This window comes from Cydia strobilella, chromosome 14, assembly GCF_947568885.1.
Source record: "Cydia strobilella chromosome 14, ilCydStro3.1, whole genome shotgun sequence".
NCBI lineage: Eukaryota > Metazoa > Arthropoda > Insecta > Lepidoptera > Tortricidae > Cydia > Cydia strobilella.
Window position 1 is genome coordinate 11,963,984 of NC_086054.1, and position 25,914 is coordinate 11,989,897.

The 25,914-nt window shown below is 37.7% G+C and overlaps 1 protein-coding gene and 1 long non-coding RNA gene across 2 annotated transcripts in view; both read right to left on the reverse strand.

Annotated features, from left to right (window-relative positions):
* LOC134747300 (uncharacterized) overlaps positions 1 to 25,914 on the reverse strand; it is a 336,530-nt gene that overhangs the window by 43,133 nt on the left and 267,483 nt on the right. The gene's annotated exons all lie outside the window — the stretch shown is intronic.
* Positions 843 to 19,672, reverse strand: LOC134747265 (apoptosis-stimulating of p53 protein 1). Its single transcript, XM_063681881.1, has 5 exons — positions 19,656 to 19,672; positions 5,712 to 5,855; positions 4,721 to 4,845; positions 3,827 to 4,026; positions 843 to 3,290 (listed from the first exon to the last, which is right to left on the reverse strand). The coding sequence occupies exons 2-5, from the start codon at positions 5,845 to 5,847 to the stop codon at positions 2,504 to 2,506; spliced, it is 1,248 nt and encodes a 415-aa protein (XP_063537951.1). The 5' UTR covers positions 5,848 to 5,855; positions 19,656 to 19,672; the 3' UTR covers positions 843 to 2,503.

Below are 25,914 nucleotides of genomic sequence, written 5' to 3' on the forward strand. Positions count from 1 at the left end.
TATCTTAAAACCTTGTTAAATCTACCTCTGCACTGTTTATAGAACTCAATAACTATTGTAATGTTCTACTAATAGTTTCTATAATACTGGAACCACCAGTGACTTGATGTCTTGAGCATTGGCCAAGGCAGAACAAAAGTAAAAATTGTATTTTGCATTTTTATTAAGTATCTATTGTTTATTTCTGTGTAAAATAAAGTACGCATATCTTTATAATTCTTGTATTTTTTTAATTGACCTTACTATGTTTTTTTTTGGTAGAAACTGTTTTTTGTACTTTTTTGCATGTGGTATGTGACTTGAGACGTTTGTAAGTTATACTTAAGTACCAAAGAGAATTTAGTATAGAGGTGTATAGTCAAAAGTAAATTTTGTAGTCACAGTCAACTTACTGCCATCTTTCGACACACGATTAAAACTTTTAGAACGCCATTTGACTTTGATCCTTGTTCTTTCACTGATATGTGTTAAATATCAAAGAGTGGTGCCATCTACACGAGTATAGGCCAAAGGTATGGCGCCATCTTTTCGAGCGATGGCGTAATATCGTATGTGATGGGTTTGTTGATACAGGACCAATAAGAGATGACTTGTAACTTTCATATTTTGTTACCCTTTTGAACGCCAGACGGCGAAAGAATATGCCGTGCCACGGACGCCAGGATATTGAACTTTACGGAGTCCCGCGTAAGTCCCTATTGCATTGACGAAGCTGACGGCTGAAGCCGTCGATGGCGTTCTTGGCAAGACTTTCCGATGACGTCTACAGCCGTCTGTGGCGGTAAAAGCTGTCGTCATTGGTGGATATCTTATCATAAAAGGGTATTTAGTCAAACACATGATCACTATATTCGTTGTATATTTTTCTGTAGGTACACAGGGTATAAACATATTTAACAGTAAATATAAAAATAATGTATTAACATACTTATCTAGCCGAACCTACATAATCAGGTCATTAGTGGAAGTTATTGTAGAATGTATCTCAATTTATGGGTTTGTAAAAATACCGTCAGGTTATTTTAAAAATATTAACCGACTATCATCAGCCTTTCTTAGCCATACAGTTTACAAACTATCAGTTATTAGTGTGGAGGACGGTACTGAGACCTTTCATTAGGCTAAGTTTAAGTCATATTATCTCACTTGGACACCACGGCGTAACCAGTCGCCGGCCACAAAATGTATAGAGGTCTATGGAGGGTATATCACCTAGTGTCCGCTTGGTTGCGGAATGTATACATTTTGTTGGTGACCGGCGAATGCTTGGGTCGCCGTGGTGTCCCGTTGAGATATGACCGTAACAGCCATACATTTTTTTTTTATACAATCAACTAAGTGTCAGTTGGTCAAAAATAAAATATCAAAGGTCCAAATGGATAAGAAATTTTATTACAAATATATTTCTTTTGTTTACAGAAATAATCTATTTCAAGTATTTTTTACAAACCCAATCAACCTTTTTCTGCATTGTCCCAAATATGGAACAAACATAGGTAATTGGTCGAATGCTTTGATATGATACATTTGATCTCAAAGTCCGACACCGTATTAGGTAGGTGTATAATTGTGTATGTGCATGTCTCAATATTTGGAACAGCAGTAAAAGGTCATTTTGACTAGGCCTAATGGTGCCCATTCGCTAACAATGTCACAAAACAACATCTTAACTTTACGTTTAGTTATTGCGTGACATCGTTTAGTGGATGATTACCCTAACTTACGTACTTACATACAGTTGGTGGTTTTTGTCATATATTTTTGGTATTGGACTCGAATATTAAAAAAATGTATGCAGCGTAATTTATTTGGACGTAGCTAAGTCAAAAGGATTAAATATTAGCAATATTGCTCTAATATTAGAACCTTATTTCATCTACAGAAGGTCGAAATTGTAATGATTTTGGTCGATTTATTTTGTCTTAACTACGTTTAGGTTCTTACGCAGTAAAATAACATTCTTAGGTTTTAAACAGCTTAAGCACCACAGTTATTGTCTTATACTATGTTATTCATATAACTATTGGTTTTAAAAGTACAAAATCATTTTATTTAAGAATTTGTGTTCAAATATTTTAGCCAATCAGAGACAGAGACATTATTGATTTTTATTTGACAGTTTAGTGCCTCAAATGAAGTAAATTTTATCATAACTTTATAATACTCTTTTGGATTTTTACAATTCTAATTAGTCTTATCACTGTAACAATGATCTCTCGTGAGCCTAAAGTAAAGGTACACAAATCGCTCAATATATACTCAATTAATTTTATCACCGTTGGGCAATGTAACTGTACAATTTCCTTTGAAAGTAAATTAAAGCAGAATGCCTATTTTTAATGTGAATTGGGTACTAAAATTTATTTGAAAAACTGAGATCCATTGTCGGTTTTTTGTACCCGATTCAAAACTCGCATTAGGTATTTAAAGTCCCCAAAATTTCCGAGGAGATTGCTGGTAATTTAAAAACATCTTTGGGACAGATTCATAATTTAACCTAATGTCATACGAGCGTGTCCAAGGCATAACTAGGTCCCCCGTAATCGATAGCCGTGCCTTGGTCTAAGACAGGTACGTAGCTATCTTGCAACAATATTGGTTGTCGACTCGACGCTTCATTCAACTGTCTTTCCAATATCGTGTTCTGTAGCTCTTCCTCTTCTAACTCTAACGTCAATTCGTCGAGGAGTTTCAATCTCATCTCTACTTCTCTCTCCGCTTTAGTTAACTCTAAGGTATTATCTTGCATCTCATTCGCCGTCCGTGCTAACTCCTCTTCTATTTTGTCGATTAGCATCGTGACTTGAGAGACATTTTCACAACTATTCGCTTTATTTTCGTCTGTATACCTTTTGACTTTCGCTGTTAGTCTGACGACGAGCTCCTCTTCGCGATGTAGTCTTTTATTTATGATTGCAAGTTTTTCGAGGAGTTCGATTTCTTCTCTTATTTTTGTGAGGTCATCTGCTGAGGCGTCTGAGTCTGTGTCGTTGTGTGTTTGTGTAAGTCTTTCGGAGTTAACTTGGCAGATGTTTGTGAGTTCTTTCGTGAAGTAGTGTTCTCGCATGAGGTGTCTTTCTCTTCTGGACTTGTGTTTGGTGTGTCTTCTGGGTGGTGTGCCGCTGCCGACGCCGACTCCGCTGTCGCTATTGGCTGCCTGGCTGTCGTTGACTTCGGTGTTGCGGCCCAGGTCTCGAAGGTAGGATTCTAGAAGGTAGTTGGTTCCGTGCTTCTCCATACGGCTTTTATGCGTCTGGTCTTCTAGTTGGTCGATGAGCTTTTCTTGTTCCCTGCAAAGATGAACAAATAATGAATTAATTGGACGATTTTGCTAGGGTCCCTACGTAACGACGGAGTGATACAAATATCAGACGCTCCAGGTGCGTCACACAGAATGGTGCGTACGACAAATATACCTACTGGATATGACTAAAGATGTTTTACAGAACATATGGTGCTAGTTTCCTGCACTAGTGCGGGAATAAGCACTTTCTGTGCCTTTGTCGAAAATTTAAAGGGCCATATATGCACTGTAAACTGTAAACGTTGTTCTATACACGAACGAATAGGATAATTCGCAACCCGTGTAGATTTAAAACACCCTTCGGTCGTGTTTTAATTTATCACCACTCGTTGTGAATTTCCTATTTTCCGCACTTGTATCGTAAATAACTATTGTACCTATGGCCCACTAAATGACTTTACAAAAGTATTACCGACACCAGTCTTGAGTTTTCGTTCTTCACCCAATTGGTTGGAAACACCTCGGAGAAATCTAGATACATACCAGTAGGTGTGTATCAGTATAGCACAACTATCAACTCACCGAAGTTTATCCAACTGCTGATGTAGAGTCCTGCTCTGATGCTGTATCACCGTCACCAGCCTTGCAGCAGGATCTTCGCTCTTGGCTCGAGGGGGCGGAGTGGTCCGACCGCGCCGCCGCCGCCTCCCGCTGCGGCTGCCGTCGCTGTCGCGGCCGGAGTCCTCCTCACCGCTGGAGGCGCGACGGAGGGATAGGCGGACCTTTGGAATAAACCGTGGGAATTAGTGTGTGTGTGTGTGTGTGTGTGTGTGTGTGTGTGTGTGTGTGTGTGTGTGTGTGTGTGTGTGTGCGTGTTACACAAGAGTTTTATGTCAGTGTCAGTTGCATCATCTGCACTTGACAGACTGATCAACGTCACCCGACGCGCCGCGGCGGTTTACTATGAAATTTTTCATACAATAAAATTTAGCGAACTCTTTAACAATGACAAACAGTTTGGTGCAATTCCTTGACTGTACATAAATTAAAAAGGTAAATTCCTTGATATGGTAACTGGCTATATAGGTCAATAATATTAAAGTATCTCAGAGGAGAAAAGTTGGAGCATGAACCCTGGATTCTAAAGCATCTAAAGTAGCTGCATGATAAAGAAAGATTTAAAAAATACCTCGTGCCGTGCGTCTTCCGCTTCCCACGCTGCTAACACTAAGAGCGTCAGGTAGTAAAGAATGCTCTACGCCACGCCGCCGCTCAGCTAGGATGCTCCGCTCTGCTCTGCTCTGCTTAGAATGGTTAATAAAGTACCTCGTGCCGCGCGTTTCCCCAAGCTGCTAACACCAAGAGCACAGGAGCGTCAGGTGGTAAAGAACGCTCTACGCCACGCCGCCGCTCAGCTAGGATCCATTCCGAGTGCTCGCTCAACCCCAGCTCTGCTTAGAATGGTTAATAAAATACCTCGTGCCGTGCGTCTCCCCAAGCTGCCAACACCAGGAGCACAGGAGCGTCAGGTGGTAAAGGACGCTCCACGCCACGCCATCGCTCCGCTAGGATCCATTCAGAGTGCTCAGTCAATCCGTCCGCTGTAAAAAAAGGGGAGAATTATTTTTTGTAATATACTTTAGTTGCTTCGCCCGTTCTTTCAATGACTGCTATAAATTTATGAGGTTGCAGGGAAGGAAACAAATTGGTGACCCTAAATCTGACAGGCTCTAAGCTCATTCGTCTTTTCGTCGGGTATTGACATTTTGCTGGGACATCAGTTAGCCGCGACCACTGCCAGTGAAAGCTGTGTCGAAACGTCGGAAATAAAGGCAACAAAATAAATTCGCGATAGACCCGGGTAGAAATATGTTTCAATATGTGTTCACGCGAAAGTTTTGAATGTTATATTATATATAACATCATCATTAAATTAGTTTTCAGTTTAGTCCATTAATTGCTCGTCTTACATAAAATTAGAAATAAATGGAAAGTGGGGTTATGTTCTAATAAGGTACAGTTTATGGCCACGCGCGTCCACTTCCTCAAAAGTCTTACGAAGAAAGCTCCATGTAGCATTCTTGTCTAACTTGTACAGGGCTACAGGGTAGTTAGACCAACCTTCGGGTGCGTCCTATCCAACCTTCGGCAGCGCACGTACGATGTCCGCGCATATTGCGTGCAGTCGGACGGCGCGCACCCACAGCTTCTGTCCACGAGCGCGCCCACTTCGCCAATGTCTGACCAGGACAGTCTACCACTATCCTCGTCTAACTTGTACAGAGTAGAACAACCTTCCGGCGCGTCCTGCAGGGCGCGCATGATATCCACGCTTGTGTGTGGACGCACGGCACGCCGCGCACCCACTGCTTCTGTCCACGAGCGCGCCCACTTCGCCACTGTCTGACCAGGACAGACTGTCCTTGTCTAACTTGTACATATAGTACTGACGCTACAGTAGACCAACCTTCGGGCGCGTCCTGCAGCGCACGCACAATATCCGCGCATGTTGTGTGCGGTCGCACACCTCGCACCCATAGCTTCTGACCACGCGCGAGCACGCCCACCTCCTCGTCGCTGTAGTCTGACGAGGATGGCTCCATAACCTCACCTGGAAAGAGAACGTTGGTCTAAAGTTTTTGGGTTAAGTCACTATTTAATAGGTACCCATTTATTCGGAAAAAATACGGATAGGGACAAACGATTAACATAAACATTTTAGAATTGACAGACGTTAAATGAATAATAGCATTAGTATTGATTCTTATCTTATTCGCTACAGGTTCTAGGTCTAAGCATCGGTTCTAGAAATGAATAGGTGCAGGGATTATGGAAATATTACAATTAAATAGCCGAGGCGCATTAATGCAAGTGTCAATAGAGTAGTTGAACTGCAAGCTACCTAACAGTTAATCGATATTTATAGCTGTTTACTTATTCAATTCCTTTCAATTTCAATTCAGTTCCTCCAATTTTACGAGTATGTCGAAGCTTTGTACCAAACAAGATTTTTTTTGATCTCCAATAGGTACTTTGGTTACAATTAAAGCAAATAAAAGAAGTGCTACAAATAGTAAATATTATCGCTAGTCTATATCTTAAAATGCCTATTTCAAATTACAGTTGTTTTTTCTATTTTGGTATAATACAGCTTTCGCCTATAATAAGCTAACCCTATACAAATATATACGACATATCATCATTCTACAAAGATATCGTTTAAGTTCTAACTCTCTTATTCCTAAAGTAAAGAACATTAATGAAACAAATGCCTGATAATACTAACGGCTGGATACTTAAAAAAAACTTCAATAAAACATATTCACGTTCACACTAAACCCTAACATACGTTAACATTAAAACTCCAAAGTCATCGCCACACAAATATATGCATGTACCTACGTACATGTACCCCAGAGTAATTAAGGAAGGGTGACCTATAACCACCCCCGCTAAAGGTGAATTGCATGCCCCAGCCGCGCCTGGTACTGAAGGGAGGCACCCCAGGAAACCCCATGATGCAATGTTGGGAATGCAGAATTTCGCAGGAAATTGGGGTTTTGGCAACGTAATTTGCATTAGATATTGCTGATGCGGGGTAAAGATAGTATATCAACGTGGAATTATGGTAAGCGCGAGCGGTTTATTGCTTGTGGAACGTTTAGTTTCTTGGAAAATTCGAATTGTTTTTTACAATTCCTTTGACAAAATCAAAGTAGGTATACCTACTTATAAGTTGTAGTTGCAACATGAATATATGAATATGGTTTTTATGATGTTTGATGAATTAATTGCATTGATAATGTGTGTTTATGTTAAGTCCAGTCCAGTGACAAATGAAGCACCTAAACAGTATTTTTCAATTACTTTACTTAAGTTTCACTTATGGCATAGGTACCTAACTATTTAAAATGCCTATTTAAATTCTAACGTAGCATTAACGTTACGTAGCAAAGAATAAACTTTAAAGTATAATTTTTTATTACAACTTTTTACTACCATCACGCCCGCAAAAAAAATAGCGTGAAAATAAAATAATAAATCTATAAACTGCTTTAGTCACATTAACTTGGTAATTTGAGTGTTGGATTCGTGACTTGGCACCATTAGGCATATCCGCCCCTACCCTAGGGTTACCCCTTATCCCCCCTTACCCCACTTTTACCCCATTGTTGGCCCACGCCTGTGGCATTTAGGCCACCCTCTACCACACCCAACACTATTATATGCTATATAGAAACACATTGGAATGCTTGTGATTTATTTGGGTCATTTGGAATTCAAAATCTGATGTTTTACTTAGTTTTTGTCGAATAGCCAGCAGCCGCCCCCTTCTCATGCGAAATACTAGAGTTAGACCAATATAAGTCTGTAACGATTTTGATAGCACACGCAGTGCAAGTGTTAATTTACACGTCGAACGTCTATGAAATTATGACTTTTCTTGGTCTAACTCTATGACCCGAAGATTCAAGAAGTCTGAAGTATTTTACGTTATGTAGACGTAAATAAGACTAATAACTTATCGTAACAAACGATATTAAACACGTTTTTAAAAGCTAACTTGTAATGTACCTATCTATGTATGTACGGGTCAAATCTTGCAAGTTAAATTTGACCCACTTCCCGACTTCCATTGTAGCTGAAAATTTGCATACATTTTTATGTATTTATTTATATAAAATTTTAATCTGACAACAAGGCTCATATTAAAATATATACATAAAATGTATGCAAATTCGGGTGACATGCAATATTATGATCGAGTTGATCTGATGATGGAGACAGGAGGTGGCCATAGGAACTCTGTGGTAAAACAACGAACCCTAATTGTGTTTGGGGTGTTTAGAATTGTCTCGATGAGTATTAGTTGGTTGTGGAAAAAAAGTACAGACACCGATAAAAGCTTGTACCAAAAATGTACTTGCTAATGTAATGCTTGTACTTTCGACACGAAGAGTGTATTTTTGACATTTAAATTCTTATTTTTACATTTTTATTATAATGATTGTATGTTAAAATAATTAATCAAAAATTCTCCTCTCCTAATTTAATTGTAAATTATAGTTACAATATATTGCAGTGCCCAACAGGGTTCACAAAGACCTAGCTTATAAGTTTACCACCTGTACAATTACTTTGTGAATTTGCAATAAAATATTGAGTATTGAGTATTGAGTATGAAATTAACGCCAAAACTTATATTTTTATGCCTTTTTTACGTTAAGATCTTTTCTTGTCTGATATATTACCTACATATTTATATTATGTTCTGATTATTCCTAGTGTTACTATTTATCTTTCTTGACGTGTAAAGTGGAAATGAGTATGAGTTCATACTCATTTATTCAACCATCAGTGAAGTAGGTAGGTATATCTGTTTTCTATAAATAAGTAGGTACCTGCAATAATATGATTTAGATTTAGATATTTATTCTCATAATATAAAATTACAAAATAAATTATCTTAGAGTAATCTACACGAATTTATATTATGATCGTCAGTACATACAATTTACATTATTTGATAACTTCAAAAATACAATTTTATTACATAATATACATTACATTATCAAATAAATTCAAAATTACAATTATGCATAGCTACTCAGAGCTTTACCTTTACCACTTGGATAATATACCTACTCGTAGATCATATTTCAATGTAGATCTCTCTCTGAATTAACGCAAAAGCTTTTAAACCAAAAGTAGTCAATATTCTTGGGCGGGCGATACCCAACTCAATACAGATGGACCACCTGATTGTTTCCACCATAATAATTAAGATAAGAGCATGCTGCATGTGCACAACTACTCTTCCTTTTGAGTCTTCCGACCATACTTATTCCTCTAACACCGGAAAAAACGGACGACAAACAGGTTTCCAATACTTACTGTAACATCGACACCACCGCAATCTCGTATCTGACAGAAACGCAGTTTCGGAAAAACAATCTTCACTGATTAACTTAAAGTTTAAATTCCATTGCAAGTGTCAATGCATAATATAGGCTGGTTACGCGTATTATCCTATTACCCAGGTGTTCAGTTCTTGCTTAGTTAATATAGGCTATTAAAGAAACAACGAGAAGACGGGATGTCGGCATTATTTGTAATTTGCACCGTTTACGATGTAAAAAGGGCCTCCAGCTATAAGTTTTTTAAAGATTATACAATCTATACTGAGGCCAAAGGATTATCATGTAGTAAAGTAATTAGCTCATTGAGTGTTCTAATAAAATTATCCAATTAAGAGCTTACGGTCAGCTAGTGACATTTGTATATCACTTAAGAGTTTAAGAGCATTAAGATTTCAATTTACCTGCAATGTAAGTGCATATATTTAAGAATTATAATGTTCAAAATATTTATCAGTACGGTTTTTACTCACTATTATTTTTAGTCGCTTTTGGCGACATGTTTCGGATTCTTTGGGAATCCATCTTCAGGCCCGAGTGTCCGCGGCGGTTGTACGTCGTGCACGTAAAAACCGTACTGATAAATATTTTGAAATATGTCTCACGATAGTTTAAGTGCAATTATAATGTTTTAATGTAGTCAATAATACAAATTACATTAGGTGATCGCGGGAAACCTAAAGCGAAATTGTTACGGCACTAGCGATGAAAATTTATCGATAGGTACTACAGCCGGCCTAGCCAAGTTGGCAATCGCTATCGCTTCGACAATGAAACGCTTTGTGTCTCTCTATCACTCTTCCATATTAGTGCGACAGTGACATTTGCATTTCGATCGCTACGGAGCGTAAGCGATTGGCAAGTTGGCTACGCGGCCAGACATAAGATATCGAAAGTATGTGTTTTTGCCATTTGACAGTTTGTTTACAAAATATTTGTTTATATTTGTGTATATGTGTGTAATTATTTAAGTGCCATGTGTGTATATCTCTTGAAATAATAGCCTCGCGTTTGTAAAAGTAGATTTTACTCGCTATGGAACCGAGCCAAAGTATAGTGTGTTTAGGATTTGTTTATGTTTGTACGCACCAATCAATGTCCCTAATTATCTCTAAAACCGATCATCAACGTAGTTACGGTTTTCTGAAAAAAAAACTAAACCAGCGACGGGTCTTTGATGTACGTATGTCACTTTATTGCACATAATTTTTAGGGTTCCGTACCCAAAGGGTAAAAAGAGGACCCTATTACTAAGACTCCACTGTCCGTCTGTCTGTCACCTGGCTGTATCTCATGAACTGTGATAGCTACTTAGACAGTTAAATTTTTTACAGATTATGTATTTCTGTTGCCGCTATGACAACAAATACTAAAAAGTACGGAACCCTCGGTGGGCGAGTCCGACTCGCACTTATCTGGTTTTTTTAATTTGGTGCTTCTGTCAGTGGTTTTATTTCCATCGACACTTTCCGATCCGTAGCAGGTAAATTATGAACTATAGTTACAAAGTTAGAGGGAATTATCGGTAGCCGCGTAATTGCGGCAGCCGCACGCAAGGACGCGCCTAATTACCTCAAACACGGCGTGCAAGCTCGTCGAGCTTGTTGGCGAACATATTAAAATTTTTAAACGGATTAGGGATGAGTGTAGGGGAGATCAGTAATTTGTAGTGATAGTTCATATACCTATACGTGTTTTCATGTCCGTCAATCTATCTGTCTGTCTGATTCGTCAATTAAGTACAATTTACGTCACATTTAGAAAAACGTTTAGCAAGATGAATTCTAATTTGGTATCTAATATAACAGTTTAATTACTGGGGCCCATTTCTCGAAAGATTAGTCTAATATTATTAACTACAGTGTATTTTCATGGCAACCCATACGGTTTGACAGTTCGTGGAGAAATGGGCCCCCCATTTCTCGAACGATCATCATCATCATCATGTCAGCCGATAGACGTCCACTGCTGGACATAGGCCTCCCCCAAGGCTCGCCACTCCGACCGATCCTGTGCCGCTCGCAACCACCGAATTCCCGCGACCTTAGGTTCGACCTTAGGTTAGATCGAACGATATTAGGTTAATATTATTAGTGTGTTGTGGAAACCGTATGCGTATTAGTCTAATACCGTTCGAGAAATGGGCTCCCGCTCGTTCACCTAATGCGATTGTTTTCCAGATAAGTGACGTTTTTAGGGTTCCGTACCTCAAAAGGAAAAAAACGGAACCCTTATAGGATCACTCGTGCGTCTGTCTGTCTGTTTGTTTTACTTACCGTCGCCCCTTATGTCCCATTAGTATGTTTTATGTTATAATTAATAACCGTTCTAAAGCCCTCTCTTTAACGGAAAATTGTAGGCTTTTGGGTTACAAAGGGTAAAAACGGGACCCTATTACTAACTTTACTAACACAACTGTCCGTCTGCCTGTCACCAGGCTGTATTTCATGAACCGTGATAGCTAGACAGTTAAAATTTTCAAAGGTGATGTATTTCTGTTGCCGCTATAACATAACAACAAATACTAAAAAGTACGGAACCCTCGGTGGGCGAGTCCAATTTACCCTAAGGGTCCCCGGGACCCTATTACTAAGACTCTACTGTCCGTTTGTATGTCTGTCCGTCTGTCTGTCTGTCTGTCACCAGGCTGTATCTCATGAACTACATAGCTAGACAGTTGAAATAATAAATAAATAAATAAGAACAAATACTAATAAAAAACGTGATTTTTTTGCCGTTTTTTGCGTAATGGAACGGAATCTTTCGTGCGCGAGTCCGAGTCGCACTTGGCCGGTTTTTCTAACCCATTATCAAAATCTAATGGATAAACCCATTAAAACAATTTAAGCTTTTTGTATGAATGAAACTTCCAAGAAACAACCTGGCACGAGCCAGATTACTTTTATAAAAGAGGGTATTCCGCGAACCGGTGATTTGGGCTAACTACGCGTTAAATGGGTGTTTCAACGGTTTGGTTCGTTTTGTAAAACAAAAGAGTTTTTTTAAGACCGGAGGCGTTTTTGAATGAGGAAAATCAGGTTTTAGAGGTTAAGTCAGGAAGCTGTCTGGCTTGTAGTTTAAAAAAAGTTTGTATTTTGTTCTTTGTGGTTATTGAAGGTTATTAAGAATGATGTCGATATTTGGGATAAGATGAGAATAACTTGTCTGGAGCTAGGTAACTACTACGACAAATTTGATATACCTAAATCCGAAATCACCCAGTGACTGATCTGGAAAGCCATAAACAGGTTGCGTTCCCAGGTCGGCCGCAGCAAGGAGAACATGCTGAAGTAAGCTAAGCTAAGCTAAGCGGCTCAGACGCCCTATGTTAATGTGGGACGACTCCCCAAACAATGGAACACATGCTATCTTTCCCAGCGTGCCCCCGTATGCCTGCTCCGAGCAGGATCTCCGTGATGCGACGGACAGGTTAAATGTCGCTACCTTTTGGTCCCGCACAGTCTGAAAGTCTGAAACCATCGACACGAAAAGAATAAGAATATACCTAAACATATCGATGACATGACCTTCTTTGATATTTGCGCCAGCAGCCGGCTGCATTACTGATGCAGTATTGCGGCGTGACATTAGGTAGGTAGTGTGCTGTCCAGTGTTGCTGCCCGGATTTTTGACATTTTCGGCAGCAATACTGTCAGCAATAATCACGCTGCAACACTGCTGCAGTAATGCTGGTGTAGAAGAATCAGAACGGTACCTTAATTCATTACTCTATACTTTTGTCAGCATAAGTTATCTCACATTAGTACTTGTGTCTGAAAATTTAAAATGTATGTACATAGTTATGTTTGCTTTAATATTTCGTTTTCTCTGCCTTTTCATAATTTTTGTCATCTCTGTAAACTGTAATTATAGGTACTATAAATTTAAATTTCATTTCCCTTTATTTATTTTTTCAATTGTTTAACTAAATAATTGTCTCTTTTTAGGGTTCCGTACCCAAAGGGTAAAAACGGAACCCTATTACTAAGACTTCGCTGTCTGTCTGTCTCTGTTTGTCTGTCCGACTATTACCAGGCTGTATCTCATCTCCGCTATAACACTTGGCAGGCTCGCACTTAGCCGGTTTTTTATTGATGTCATTAACCAAAATTTTTTTTAGGTAAGTACTGTTGTGTAAACCATATTATTTGCCCCACAGGACAGGCTATGCCTAGTGTAGGGGTCAGCATTTAAATGTAACATTATTCAATTTCTGAAATAAAATTTTGATTGTATTTTTTTAATGCGTATGGGAATTTCGCCCACAACATAGCGCGTGCGAACCCCAACTTTGTCGCACAACGAGCCATAAGGAAGCCATTTTTTACATTAAAGCAGCATTAGCCCTTATCGGCCGATACAACTGTTCTTAATTGGCTAGATAATGTTGCTCTCAGCATTGTGTCTGGCTCCCATCAGTCGACGATCAGGAAAAACGCGGTTGATATGTCGACAGACTACGACGCACAGACTCCGCTTTACACTGCCTTTCTACGGGACGAGACGAGCGGAGATGAGACGAATCAACAACATTAGATGTAAACCAGCGAAGCGGAGAAGAGAAGTAGATTACAACCAATGCTATTGGTTAATTCCTCTCAACTCCGATCGTCTGCGCCTCAGTGGAAGGGCAGCCTTAGACAGCGATTATAAATACTGCGATGTCATAAGCACATTAAAATCTCATCTTGTATATCCAAAATTAGGTAAAATTCAACGGTATAGTTTTCTGCAGGTTATAATTTATTAAGGTACTTATGCCATATACGCGTCACGCCCCCGATAAAGTAGATATTTTTGTTTAATGTCCCACTAATTTTGATCACGAGTTGCCTTACATGCGCCACCTAAAATGTTAGTAAGTGGTCTGTGTCGCTAACGCTGACGCCTTCCCGGTCGTTAAGTCTCATTCTGACAGATCATATTGTTAATGTTTATTAGAGTTAAATTAAATGTCATGAGTATTATTGTCACGCGATAGAAACTTAATCTATTAAGTCTAAGATTCGTTACTGAAGTGCCATTTCGCAAAGAAAATATACCGTACTATTCGTACATTACGATACAAGTGTAAAAATAGGAAACATAGTTAATACGTAATGTGCTTAATATCGCACTTGTGCGGTAAAGTAGCACCATATGTACCTACTGTAAAATCAGATTATTAAAGGTGTATGGAGCATATTTTAGGGCCGAAACGATATATAAAAAGAAACTCAAAATATTACACGGAGTTTTATACTTAAAAATAATATTGATAGAAGGGACCTATCCCTTCTAGTCTAGACAAAAAAATAGACAAGGCTCGATGGGGTAAGAGAAACACTTGTAGGAGATCTTAATACTGTTTCTCTTGCCCCAAATAAACTATGTTTCTCTCATCCCACAATAATAATAAATAATAATAATAACGCACACCTCTCGACATCCCTGAGCCGCTCACACCGGTGTTGCTCCTGGTCGTCATCACGACGGCAGTTTCAGGGGCCCACCTAGTCAGCGGCGAGTCACCGCCTGCCTCGATAACGTGTACAAACATTGTTATGGCGGACCTCTCAGCAATAGCCCAATCTTTTGACCAGTCAAACTTCAACACCATAGCCGGCACTCTTTTCCACTGTGTTTATAATAGCCCCTACGCCTGTTGGAACCGATTTACGGGTATCTATTTGTACCCGTGAATGGGTTCTAGCAGGTGTATTACATAACAGCAAATTTTTCCAAAGGGCCTCTACGTGTTGGATCTGTATCCCCACGCACGCCTATCAAATGACCAGGATGTATATACCCGTGAGTTCATGAGATACAAATAATAATAAATATAATTTATAGTCATATACCTATATAGACTTAGAAAGTTAGGATTGTGAAAACTTTTCTCACTTTTATAGCTTCAGATTACCATCATTAGCCTTTTACTTAGACAGATATCGTGAAGATTAGATAGTGTTGCAATCTATTCAAATTCTTGCAACTGACAATGGCATTTAGCAATTATACAGGAAAGATGAAAATTACGTAGACATTTATAGGAAGTGAATCCTTCACGATGACTTTAGAAAATTATTAAAAACGCCGTTTTTAGTGTTCCGTACAAAACTTTGTTCACTTAAGGATGACTCACGCTAGACCGGACCGGGCCCGGGCCGAGGCGTCCGATAAGTCATTTTCTATGATGGCTGATCGGTGATCACGTGGTGCTTTCCATAGAAATCGAAACGGCCCCGGCCCGGTCTAGCCTGAGTTATCCTTTATGGTATCACTTCAATCTCGCAAATTGGTTAAATGCGTTTAAAAAAACCGATCTCAAGCTATTAAACTGCGTTCTAGAAAGCACTTACTTAGACAAATTACACGTAATTTCAAAAGCTATTATAATACAAACGACAACAAAACTACATCGTAACTCACACGTACAAATCCTAAGAAACACCGATAAAAACGACCGTTACCGTTTACAATACATAAAGATAAGTAGTATCACACCGTCATTACAATGGATTACCCAGGATTACCGCATATTACCACATATCTGTCCGTGGTAAAAGGACGGGTTTTTGTATGGAAATAGTGGCGCTTACGTCTTTTAGAATTGAGCATGTTGTGGCGTTAGCCAATCGGGAACAATACGTCAGTAGCGAGATATAACTGTTGTTGATTGTGGTATAGGCTAAAAGCGGCTAGCGAATTGAAAAAACACGTATCTTAATACAATAGTACCCTCAGCTCTGCCTGTATGGAATTCAGTTTACCATTTTTTGAACGAATAAATGGTTTATCTATCTATCTTTTAGGACAAAAAAGTTGTGTCCGGTCGAATCAGGATTTTTTGCCGAAACCCAAGTCAAAACTTTGGTCGGACACTACCAAAAGTACAGTTTCGGCGCGGCCGTGTTTGGCAGTTTTTCGGCCGAAACCGAACCTTCGGCGAAAACATGATATACCTACCTAATAAACAAGCCAAAACCTGACGAAACCGAAACCGAAATTGAAACTTCGGTCGGATAATACACAAAATGGTCTTATAAGGTTGTGGGCAAAGGGTTTGAAATTTGAATTCTACATGACATGCCAAATTTTATCAAATTGAAGAGAGATAATATTGGGAGAACACTACAATTGGACCATATTAATAAAGTACTCGTGTAAAGTATTTGTGTATCGCCATAGGTACCTACTCGTATCTATTTGGAATTAAAATGCTTGAAATATCTTTTTAAGTAAAAATCGTAGTCGTAGTACTTCGAAAACATAGAAATAGAAGAGTGTATGTAGACGTAAAAATTCGACATGTCCCGCATTGAAATCAAAACGCCTTCGCTTATATTTTATCCCAACCAGATAATGTATGGGGAATTATCCCTTTCTTTTATAACAAGACAATAAGACGGGAAGCTATCCATATGGATGCGAAACACGATCCGTTTAGCTTCCTCGCGGTAATCACTGGGTACATATTACACTGAAAAAATAATTAGGCGAACTTATTGAGTAATTGAAAAAACCGGCCAAGTGCGAGTCGGACTCGCGCAAGAAGGGATCCGTACCATTACGCAAAAAACGGCAAAAAAATCACGTTTGTTGTATGGGAGCCCCCCTTAAATATTAATTTTATTTTGTTTTTAGTATTTGTTGTTATAGCGGCAACAGAAATACACCATCTGTGAAAATTTCAACTGTCTAGCTATCACGGTTCATGAGATACAGCCTGGTGACAAGACGGACAGCGGAGTCTTAGTAATAGGGTCCCGTTTTTACCCTTTGGGTACGGAACCCTAAAAATTAACTGAACTTAAGTAATAAAGAAATAAAAGATTAATACCGCCTCTAACCGATTACATAGTTGTTACAAATTGACCTGTTGGCCGGTGTAACACATAGCCCGCAATACCCAATTTTTGTGTAACATTTATTTAGTTAGGTATTGATATGAATAATGTGTTGTTAAATGGGCTTTAGGAGTTTGAGTTTGAAACTTGATTTATTATTTAGCTATACGATATAAAATTAAATTATAGATGTCGCATCAAGTTCTTATCATATTCTATAGCAGATTAAAATCAGATTTTAAAATATGAATGCGGCTCTTACTTGGGTTCGAATATCCGAAACTGAAAATACATTCTTCCGGTTGATTATTATAAGCATGCGGAATCATTTGTGACCGTGTTTTTTCCACCAAATTTCTTGAAGATAGAGAATATTGGATAAACTAAGATACCATCTAACAAAGTGGAACATACAAACATGAAAATTGCACCCTTAGTTAGCCTTAGGGGTTTGGGCAATTTTCACATTGGCCGATGCGATTTCGGATGTCGGATACGACCACAAAGAATAAAAATTTAAAAAGCGCCTTGCATATTTATTTATTCATTTAATTCATAATTATTGTTCAAATTATGGCGTCAATACAAAAATAAAATTACTTCACACTAGGGCACTCTCTAGCGGCATCGGCAGTTTTTTTTCCACTGGTCATCCGATATCGGAACAGACAATGTGAAAACATTCTATGACGTCGCCGTCGCTTTGCTCGGTCGACAATTTTTTTGCAGATCTTCTTCAGTTTTCAGGCCTGTAGGGTGTCCACGATGAGCTAAGGCATCAGGAAATTCACGGGTATGGTATAACTCCTGTGAATTCTCCCAGTGCCAAGACTCAGCGTGGTCACAGTCTTCTTGCTTCTTCTTCTGTTCTTTCTTCTTTGCATCGAGAACTTGAGGCATAGAGATATAAGACTTAAGCTTAGAGTGCTCACTCCGTACATATTGTGTTGCAGAATGTTTTTTGACATATGTTTTTATTGCATAATGTTATTTAGCAAAAATGTCGTTTGGCAGAATTAGCTTTCGCATACTGCTTTTTGCTTAATATTACTTTGCAGAATTTCTTTTTGCATAATATTATTTGGCAGAAAACCCTAACCTAACCCACTTAGAAAATTCTGCCGAACGAACATTTTGCGAAATGTCAAGTATAGTATCATTTGACTAAAAGTTTTCTGCGATACGTGTTAGGTATGCGAAGTGTATTTCTGACAAATAATATTCTGCCAGATGAGAGAAACCCCTCCGTTCATAGATGAAAAACCCAAAGCAATAAGTTTTAAGCGAACTTTACTTAATTTTTTTTTAATAAGTTTAAGCTTAATAATAAGCATTAAATTTAAGCGAGTTCAAAAGTTATTAATAATACGTTTTACCATATCTCCCATACAACTTATCTTATTAAGTAAGAAAAGTGATGTATTGAGTGAGCACTCTAAGCTTACCTACTTATTTCTTTATGCTTGAGGTAATAAAAATTTAGATTTAGACAAGTTGACACAGATTAATTTAGTGTAAGACGACACAATACAATGAAATATGTGGGATTAGATTAAAACTCTTAAATACTAACCGTGATTGTTCCTAGACCTGATTGTTCTAACAAATGCGAACAACAATTGATGCTTGAAACATCTACGGAACTTTTCTTTATCATCTTAGTGATTTCTCGATTGCATCCGAAACGAGTCCAAAGGCATAGGCGCTAATTTTCATCACGAAAGTCATTGATATCTGACCATCCAAGCTCCGAGGGGAAAATAGATCTTGTTTGCTTAATATGTTATTAGGTAACTATATTTCCTGCTGTTTTCGTTCCCTAAAAAGCTTATGGTAAACATAGCTAGCATTTGAAGCCACAGTTTAAAAGTTGCAACCTTAGACTATTCGGTTAGTATACACGTATGTACCTATAGTTACAAAACTTACAAACCATTCAAAAGGACACGCAAAACCAATGAAAACGAGTTATTTTCTATGAAAATATTCATACACAAACCTGTTTTTATTTCTCTCGGGTGTACTATAAATTTTTAAAAGCCACAAACCCAATCGCATGCAGTTTCACACTATATAGAACCACAATTAACAGCGATCAGTTTCATCTAACTATTCTAACGGCACAGTCACGCACAGTTTTGCCATAAACACGGCGATCAATGGTTTTGGTACTGTGACGCCATCGCGGCGAGCCGCAACTCGACTGCACCGTAGATTACTGTAAGGTACAGTTGGCAGGTGATAAAGTTGTATAAATTTTATAACTGATACAGTTATTGGGGGCCAAGTGTGCGTCGGCTGTGTAAAGAAATACTTGTCGGCGCGCCTAATAGAGGCTCCCGTCGACCAGATTCCTAAATAATTACATAAAAAGGAAAGTATTTAAGCTCACTGCCCCATTAGGTTATTCTGTGCCATTAGATTTGCTCACCATGAATAAGAGTTGACATTTCTTATTTAATTTATTTACAAAAATTCTATACATAAGTTTGCTGTTTAGAAAAACGAAGAGCATTTCTTTAAGGATTCTGGGCCTATGTAAACTTGTAATCCGATCTTCGTTTTAGGTTTTTTAAACTTTTATTCTACTTATTCTCAGAATTACGAGTAAATAAGTAATATTAAAAGTCTGATAACTTCTTAAAACTAAAAACGTATTCTTACCTCATACGTAGGTAGAGTAAATCTTCAGAATCTGAAACAAGACATCATATTGTCAGTAAATTGCGCTTTATTATTTCAGTAAAAAAGTATTGTTTCTACTCCGTATTATGTATAATATTGTCTTCGGTTACCGCGATAGTTACTCATGAAATAAAACTATGAAAACGGATTATATCGCGTATATTGAATTTATAAGGCCCGGGTCTGCAACAAACGCCTTGAGAGACGTCACGTTTGAGGGAGACCACTATAGTGCATTTCCATAGTAAGCATTCGTACGTCGCGTACAGCGTCACGCCGTACGCGACCTACGGCGTTTGTTGCAGACCAGGGCCTAATACATACGACCGACGTAAGTAGCGTTATTATGTATGTTTGTATTTATTCAATTAAACATACGTTACGTACGTGAATGTCCCTTTGTTTTATATTCGAACGTGCTTTAAAGGTGCATCCACACCACGCTGCAGTTTTGTCGAGCAACACGGTAACATTAGGTGACTTACCATTACCACTATAAATTTTCTGAGTTTTCTGAGTGTTACTGTTGACTTAATGTTTAAATTAATATAATAATGCATGCTGTGATTGTCTGTAAGTGGGGGATCAATAAAAAATGTGCCCTTTTTGTAAGTTAATACTAGTATGTAAATTGTATCTTCTGTTGGTGATCATAATAAACAAATAAATAGGCCCAAATGAATTATCTTTCGTATGTTTTAGTAAGAACAGTTTTTATTTACTTTATAATAATTCAGCACGCAATGTATTATTAGCTACTTTAATTTTATTCAAAACATCGCACTTATTGACGGGACGTCAGAACTATCACAAGTCATGACTATGTACGCAATATATTACCGTTCGAAAAAAAAATAGCCACTGTTAGTTAGGCTTAATTAAATCAATCTGTTTAAGACGTTTTAAGTACAAACACTAAAACCGACGTCTTTAAGTTTGTCGCTATGCCAAAAATACACGCTATATACCTACCTCCTCACTAAACAAAGTTCCAGAAATAGCCACAATTTCTAGCTATACCTGTCAAAAGAAGCGTAAAATCTGTATTTCTACAATGGCTTATACAACCTTTTGTCTTCGATATAGTAAAATCGATAGCGCGCCCTATTTGATGCGTCACCAGCTTTCAAAGTAATGAACTGTTTGTTACACAAATAGCTGTAAGGTTTTCTATCCATCAATAAAAGGAACATCTAATAAAACAGTAACGCGACAGCTTAAAGCTATAATTATCAGACGGACAGTTCTAACACAAATCAACTCAGTAACAAACTTAGCTCAACTTTTTGACTGCCTCCTGTGATTCGGTCAAGTTATATTCAAATGTATGGGGAAGACAAACAAAGTAGGGTATCCCCTCCACCTGACACAACCCCCCCTTTAAGCATAAAATATGTCCCAGTTGACTTTTTTTTAAATTTTTGAGAAAAGTATTAGATTTAGGAAAAAAGTATCAAGGTAAGATTTCCTTAATTTTTAAACAAAAAATGTTGTATGCAACTTTTTGGTAAGACTCACCATATTTATGTATTAACTTGTTGAAGTTCAATATAACATAGTACGTGATAGTACTGACAGAAATCGTGTGGGGAGAACCAGCTTCTTCAACTGTTAAATTTTGTCGAAGTTCATCTAGCTATAACATGAATATGGTGCATCATATCAAAAAAATAAACATAACCTTTTATGTTAAGAATTTAATAATACTATACTTTTTTGACTTTCATAGGTGCATTATGTTAATGCCTAGATTGAAATAAAGAAAATTTAATTGAATTGAATTGAATAAAGATTATTTCTTTCATTGATACTTTTTTCCTATATTGTATACTTTCTCCAAAAAAAAAACTGTCAACCAGTACATATTTCATGCTAAAAGGCGGACGAGATGGGACGCTAGTTTGCGTAAAGCACCATACCCAAAGGTACTACATTTATTTCAAGCTGGATATAATTTGTTTTTCAAAAAACACAATTTGACCGAATCACTAGCCTAGGACGGTAATGACTATTGAATCCCTGTATGGGCATTTATTTGAATGTTTATCATGTCGTTTTCTAAATTTTGATGCTTATTCGACGCAAATTTAAACCTTTATTATTGAATGGAATGATAATTTCCGTGAAACGTACCGTTTTCGAATGTCTAATGACAAAATAAAAATATATAAAGTTTTTGAACATCCAAACTCTGGTGTGGACGTATAGATTACGGTCAGAATTAAATTTAAAAAAAGCTGTAAAAGTAAAAAGCACTAGTTCGCAAAAAATAACTTTGCGAACGCTAAACAGCTACGTAAAGTAGCACTTTTTGAGAAACTAATCAAACGGAATTTTTAATCACACACGGTACGAGCATTACCCTGGCATTTCCTTAATAGACCGTTTTTCTTCGAAATTCAAAATGGTTCCGGCGTCAATGTCTAGAAGCGTTTGAAATAATAACTGTATCCGTGCTCATTCAAACGTCGACTTTCTATCAACATAATAGAGTCCATATTCCACTGTCAATGGTACGTACATAATAAATTTTGTTGTTACACGCGTTTCCATAGAGACGGGGAAGCTTTTTAAAAAAACAAGGGTGCTCTGGCTAAATAGAGGTTTCTAGTTAACGATGTGATTTATTTGGTCAGGTTGATGTTAATTTTCCTGATTATATTTTCAGGGACTTTCTGAGTCATGTACCTACATTTAACGTAACCCATAAGTATTAGATATTAATCACATCTCCTCACTCCTATTGTTATTATAATATTTTTCACCTCAGCAGCTCGAACAAGCCTACTTTCGTCAACAATGTAGCTTTTTAATTTAGTGAAGGCCATGAACTGCCACTTCATACTTTTATTACATTTTATTTTTGGTATGGTATGGTATGGTTTTTGGTATGGTATGGTATGGTATGGTTTGATATGGTATGGTTTGGTATGGTATGGTATGGTATGGTATGGTATGGTTTGGTATGGTTTGGTATGGTATGGTATGGTTTGGTATGGTATGGTATGGTATGGTTTGGTATGGTATGGTATGGTATGGTATGGTATGGTTTGGTATGGTTTGGTATGGTTTGGTATGGTATGGTATGGTATGGTATGGTTTGGTATGGTATGGTTTGGTATGGTATGGTATGGTATGGTTTGGTATGGTATGGTATGGTATGGTTTGGTATGGTATGGTTTGGTATGGGATGGTTTGGTATGGTATGGTATTATATTACTTTTTTTGTTTATTCTGTGTAATTCAAAATACATTTTAACCTTTAATATGTTCTCACTACTGAGGTGAAAAATTATGTGTGCAACACGAGAGCAAAGTTATTTTACATCTCGTGTTTTTGAGTCCCTCGCTACGCTCATAATTCTACCTTAGAATTATAGAATCTTTCGCATTCTCGGGACTCAAAATAAACACTCGCAAGAAAAACCAACTTTCCTCTCTTGTTGCACAAATAACTATTTCAAACTCGATGGGTGTTATCTCCTCTCCATATAATTTATAACCTAACCGACGGCAAAATTGTATTGAAATGACACCTGTCAGCGTACCCATAGAGATTGCAAAAATACTTATGTTCGACATTAACACGGGAGATAATATAACTTTAAACATCTTCAAAATGGAGGACGTTTTTAATGGCCAAACAGGGATGCCGCTGCAGTTTCCATCGATGACATTTCAATTTACCCAACATGCATTTTTGTGGTGATTAGTTATTAAACCCTTTCCACATTGGGTCATCTAATACCAAGCACTACAGGGTGAAATTTTAACCACCAGCCATTCTCTGCGTAGTGACTTTATAGGTAACACCCAGGTAGGTTTATACTGAACGACTTTTATTATGGGAACAATGCCGAAATCGCGAAAAAAAATTTGGCTGTATCATATATTCCGGCTGATGTGATGCCGCTGATTTCTATGCGACAGCCAAATGTCGCGATTTTGGCGTTGGTCCCATAATAAAAGTTGTTCATGGTCTATAAAGTCACTAGTATGGCTGAAGGTTAAAATTTTAGCCTGTATATGTCCGTATACCGTGGTACAAGAGTTTTTCTAACAAACTGTGCATCTTAACACCAAGAAATAGTTGATTCACGGAAAATCATTTTCATCATTATCACATTTTCGAAATCTGAATACACTTAAGTAGTTTTACAATCAGATAACATTAATCATACGTTTATTATAAAAATCATTGCGTGTCAAATCAGGGCAGAACGTGTACTCCCCCTAAGGTCAGCCGGGTCAAGTAAAACAGGTCGACAATAGACCTTTTGTTGTGAAACATCTATAGTAGGTACGGTTTTAGGGTAAACTAAACCGTAGATAAAACATGGGCCTTATTCATGCTGCTTTGATGTAGGGCTGAAATTAGCTTGCTTAAAGAAAACAAGTTACAGTCAATACATTTAAAACCTTTTATTTTTAATATTGTCTTTGGGTACCGCGATAGTTACTCATAAAAAAAACTATGAACCCCCCCCCCCCCCCCCCGTCACCTTCATAGTTTTACTTTTGTTTTTGACTGTGCTTCTTCATGGCTTCTCATTTGCATGTCTATCAAGTACTTCGTGAGACCTCTCTGATGAGCCTAAACTCGATGTGTTTTTTCCATAGAGGAGTTTCATTTGGCTACCTTCCGACTGCATCATCAGATCAGCTCCATTAATATTATTGCATCGTCATTCTGATTACGTAAGTAGTACAAATTTCAACTGAATCAGATATCAGTGAAATGGTTCAAATTTATGTTACAAGATTTGAAGCACACATGTAAATACGCATATAACAGCCAAGCTAAATAAAAGTGTGTAATATAAAACTAAAAAGATACTTATGTGTAAAGGCAGCAAGTGTCGCGTAGAACGCGATCCTCAAAAAAATAGCAGGTAAGTGTATGCCTTAATCAGTTTTAATTGTTTAATACTGGCAGCACTGACAAAATATAAAAAGGTTTAACAAATCTTTGACAGTAGGAGGTAGAAGACGGTTTTTCCCAACGGAACAATGTTCGCGTGGGCGGGAAGTAAGTTGTGTAGAAAGAAAGAAGACCTGCGGGTTTCAATTGGTGAGTGTTAGAAATATAGTTTCATCATTATTTGTACTAGAGAGATGAAGGGATATCCAAGAATGAAGAATGAGAATTAGAACAGAAACACCCAAGAATAAGCCAAATGGTTGTGTGGACAGGGTCGGGCTATAAGGGGAGTTGTGGAGGCCCGCGGCGAAGTAAGAATCTCCGCCAAACAATCAGAATAGAAACTAGAATAGAACGTAAATTGTATTAGAATCTAGATCAGAATATAAATCTAGAAATCTCTTCATCTCTCACTCTTTAGTATTATGTGGTATATTTTCAGATGTATCTTGTCGTTATGTCTTGTTAGAACTCAGGCATGGTTTGATACCCTAATACTTTGATACCCTAAGGTAATAAAGAATATTACTCTAGTTGCCAGCCTTGCATAGATATAGACGTCACGACAGCAAGATTGTTGTCGTGGTAAGTAGATAGTAAGACTAACTTTACACTGGCCCCCACCACCACTGTCTATATGTCTATTTCTTTAGCATAACTACACTTTACTTGCGAATTTGCTTAGCAATCTAAAAAGTTAACCCTTCTAGCCTATAATGGCAGTGTTTCCAACCCGTAATCTACCCCCACGTTGCGTGTTAACCCCCTACCCCCCACCACCCTCAAATGACCGTGTACACTCGTGTATGCTATCGAGGTTTGAAATCTGGATATTGTTAAATGGAAATGATTTTTATGTGGTTTATAAATTATAACCTGTACACGTTAAGAATATAAGTCATATGTAAGTGATAAAATATTCATCACAAAATGTTTTAATATTGAGGCTTTGATGTCAATTTAATTTCATTTTGTCCTGTCGCTCGTATATTTGTGTAATCACATTTCAGAAAAAGGTCACTTCTATGGCGTTTGCGTTACTATCACGTTTTTTTTTAATTGAAGTCTCAAGTAATGAAAAAATGTATCCCGCATGTAAGAATGCAGCGTAAAAATTTGCTTTGGATTCCTTAACTTTGCGATGTCGATAGGAAAGACGCAAATGAATTAAACATACAATAAAATTGATATGACCCATCAAAGATAGATATAACTCCGTAATAGATGGATACAGTCTAAGGAAAAAACGTGCCTCGAAAATCAAGAAAATTTGATTCTCGTTCAGAGGGCGCTACTAGTTTTGGCCTACAGTCGTAT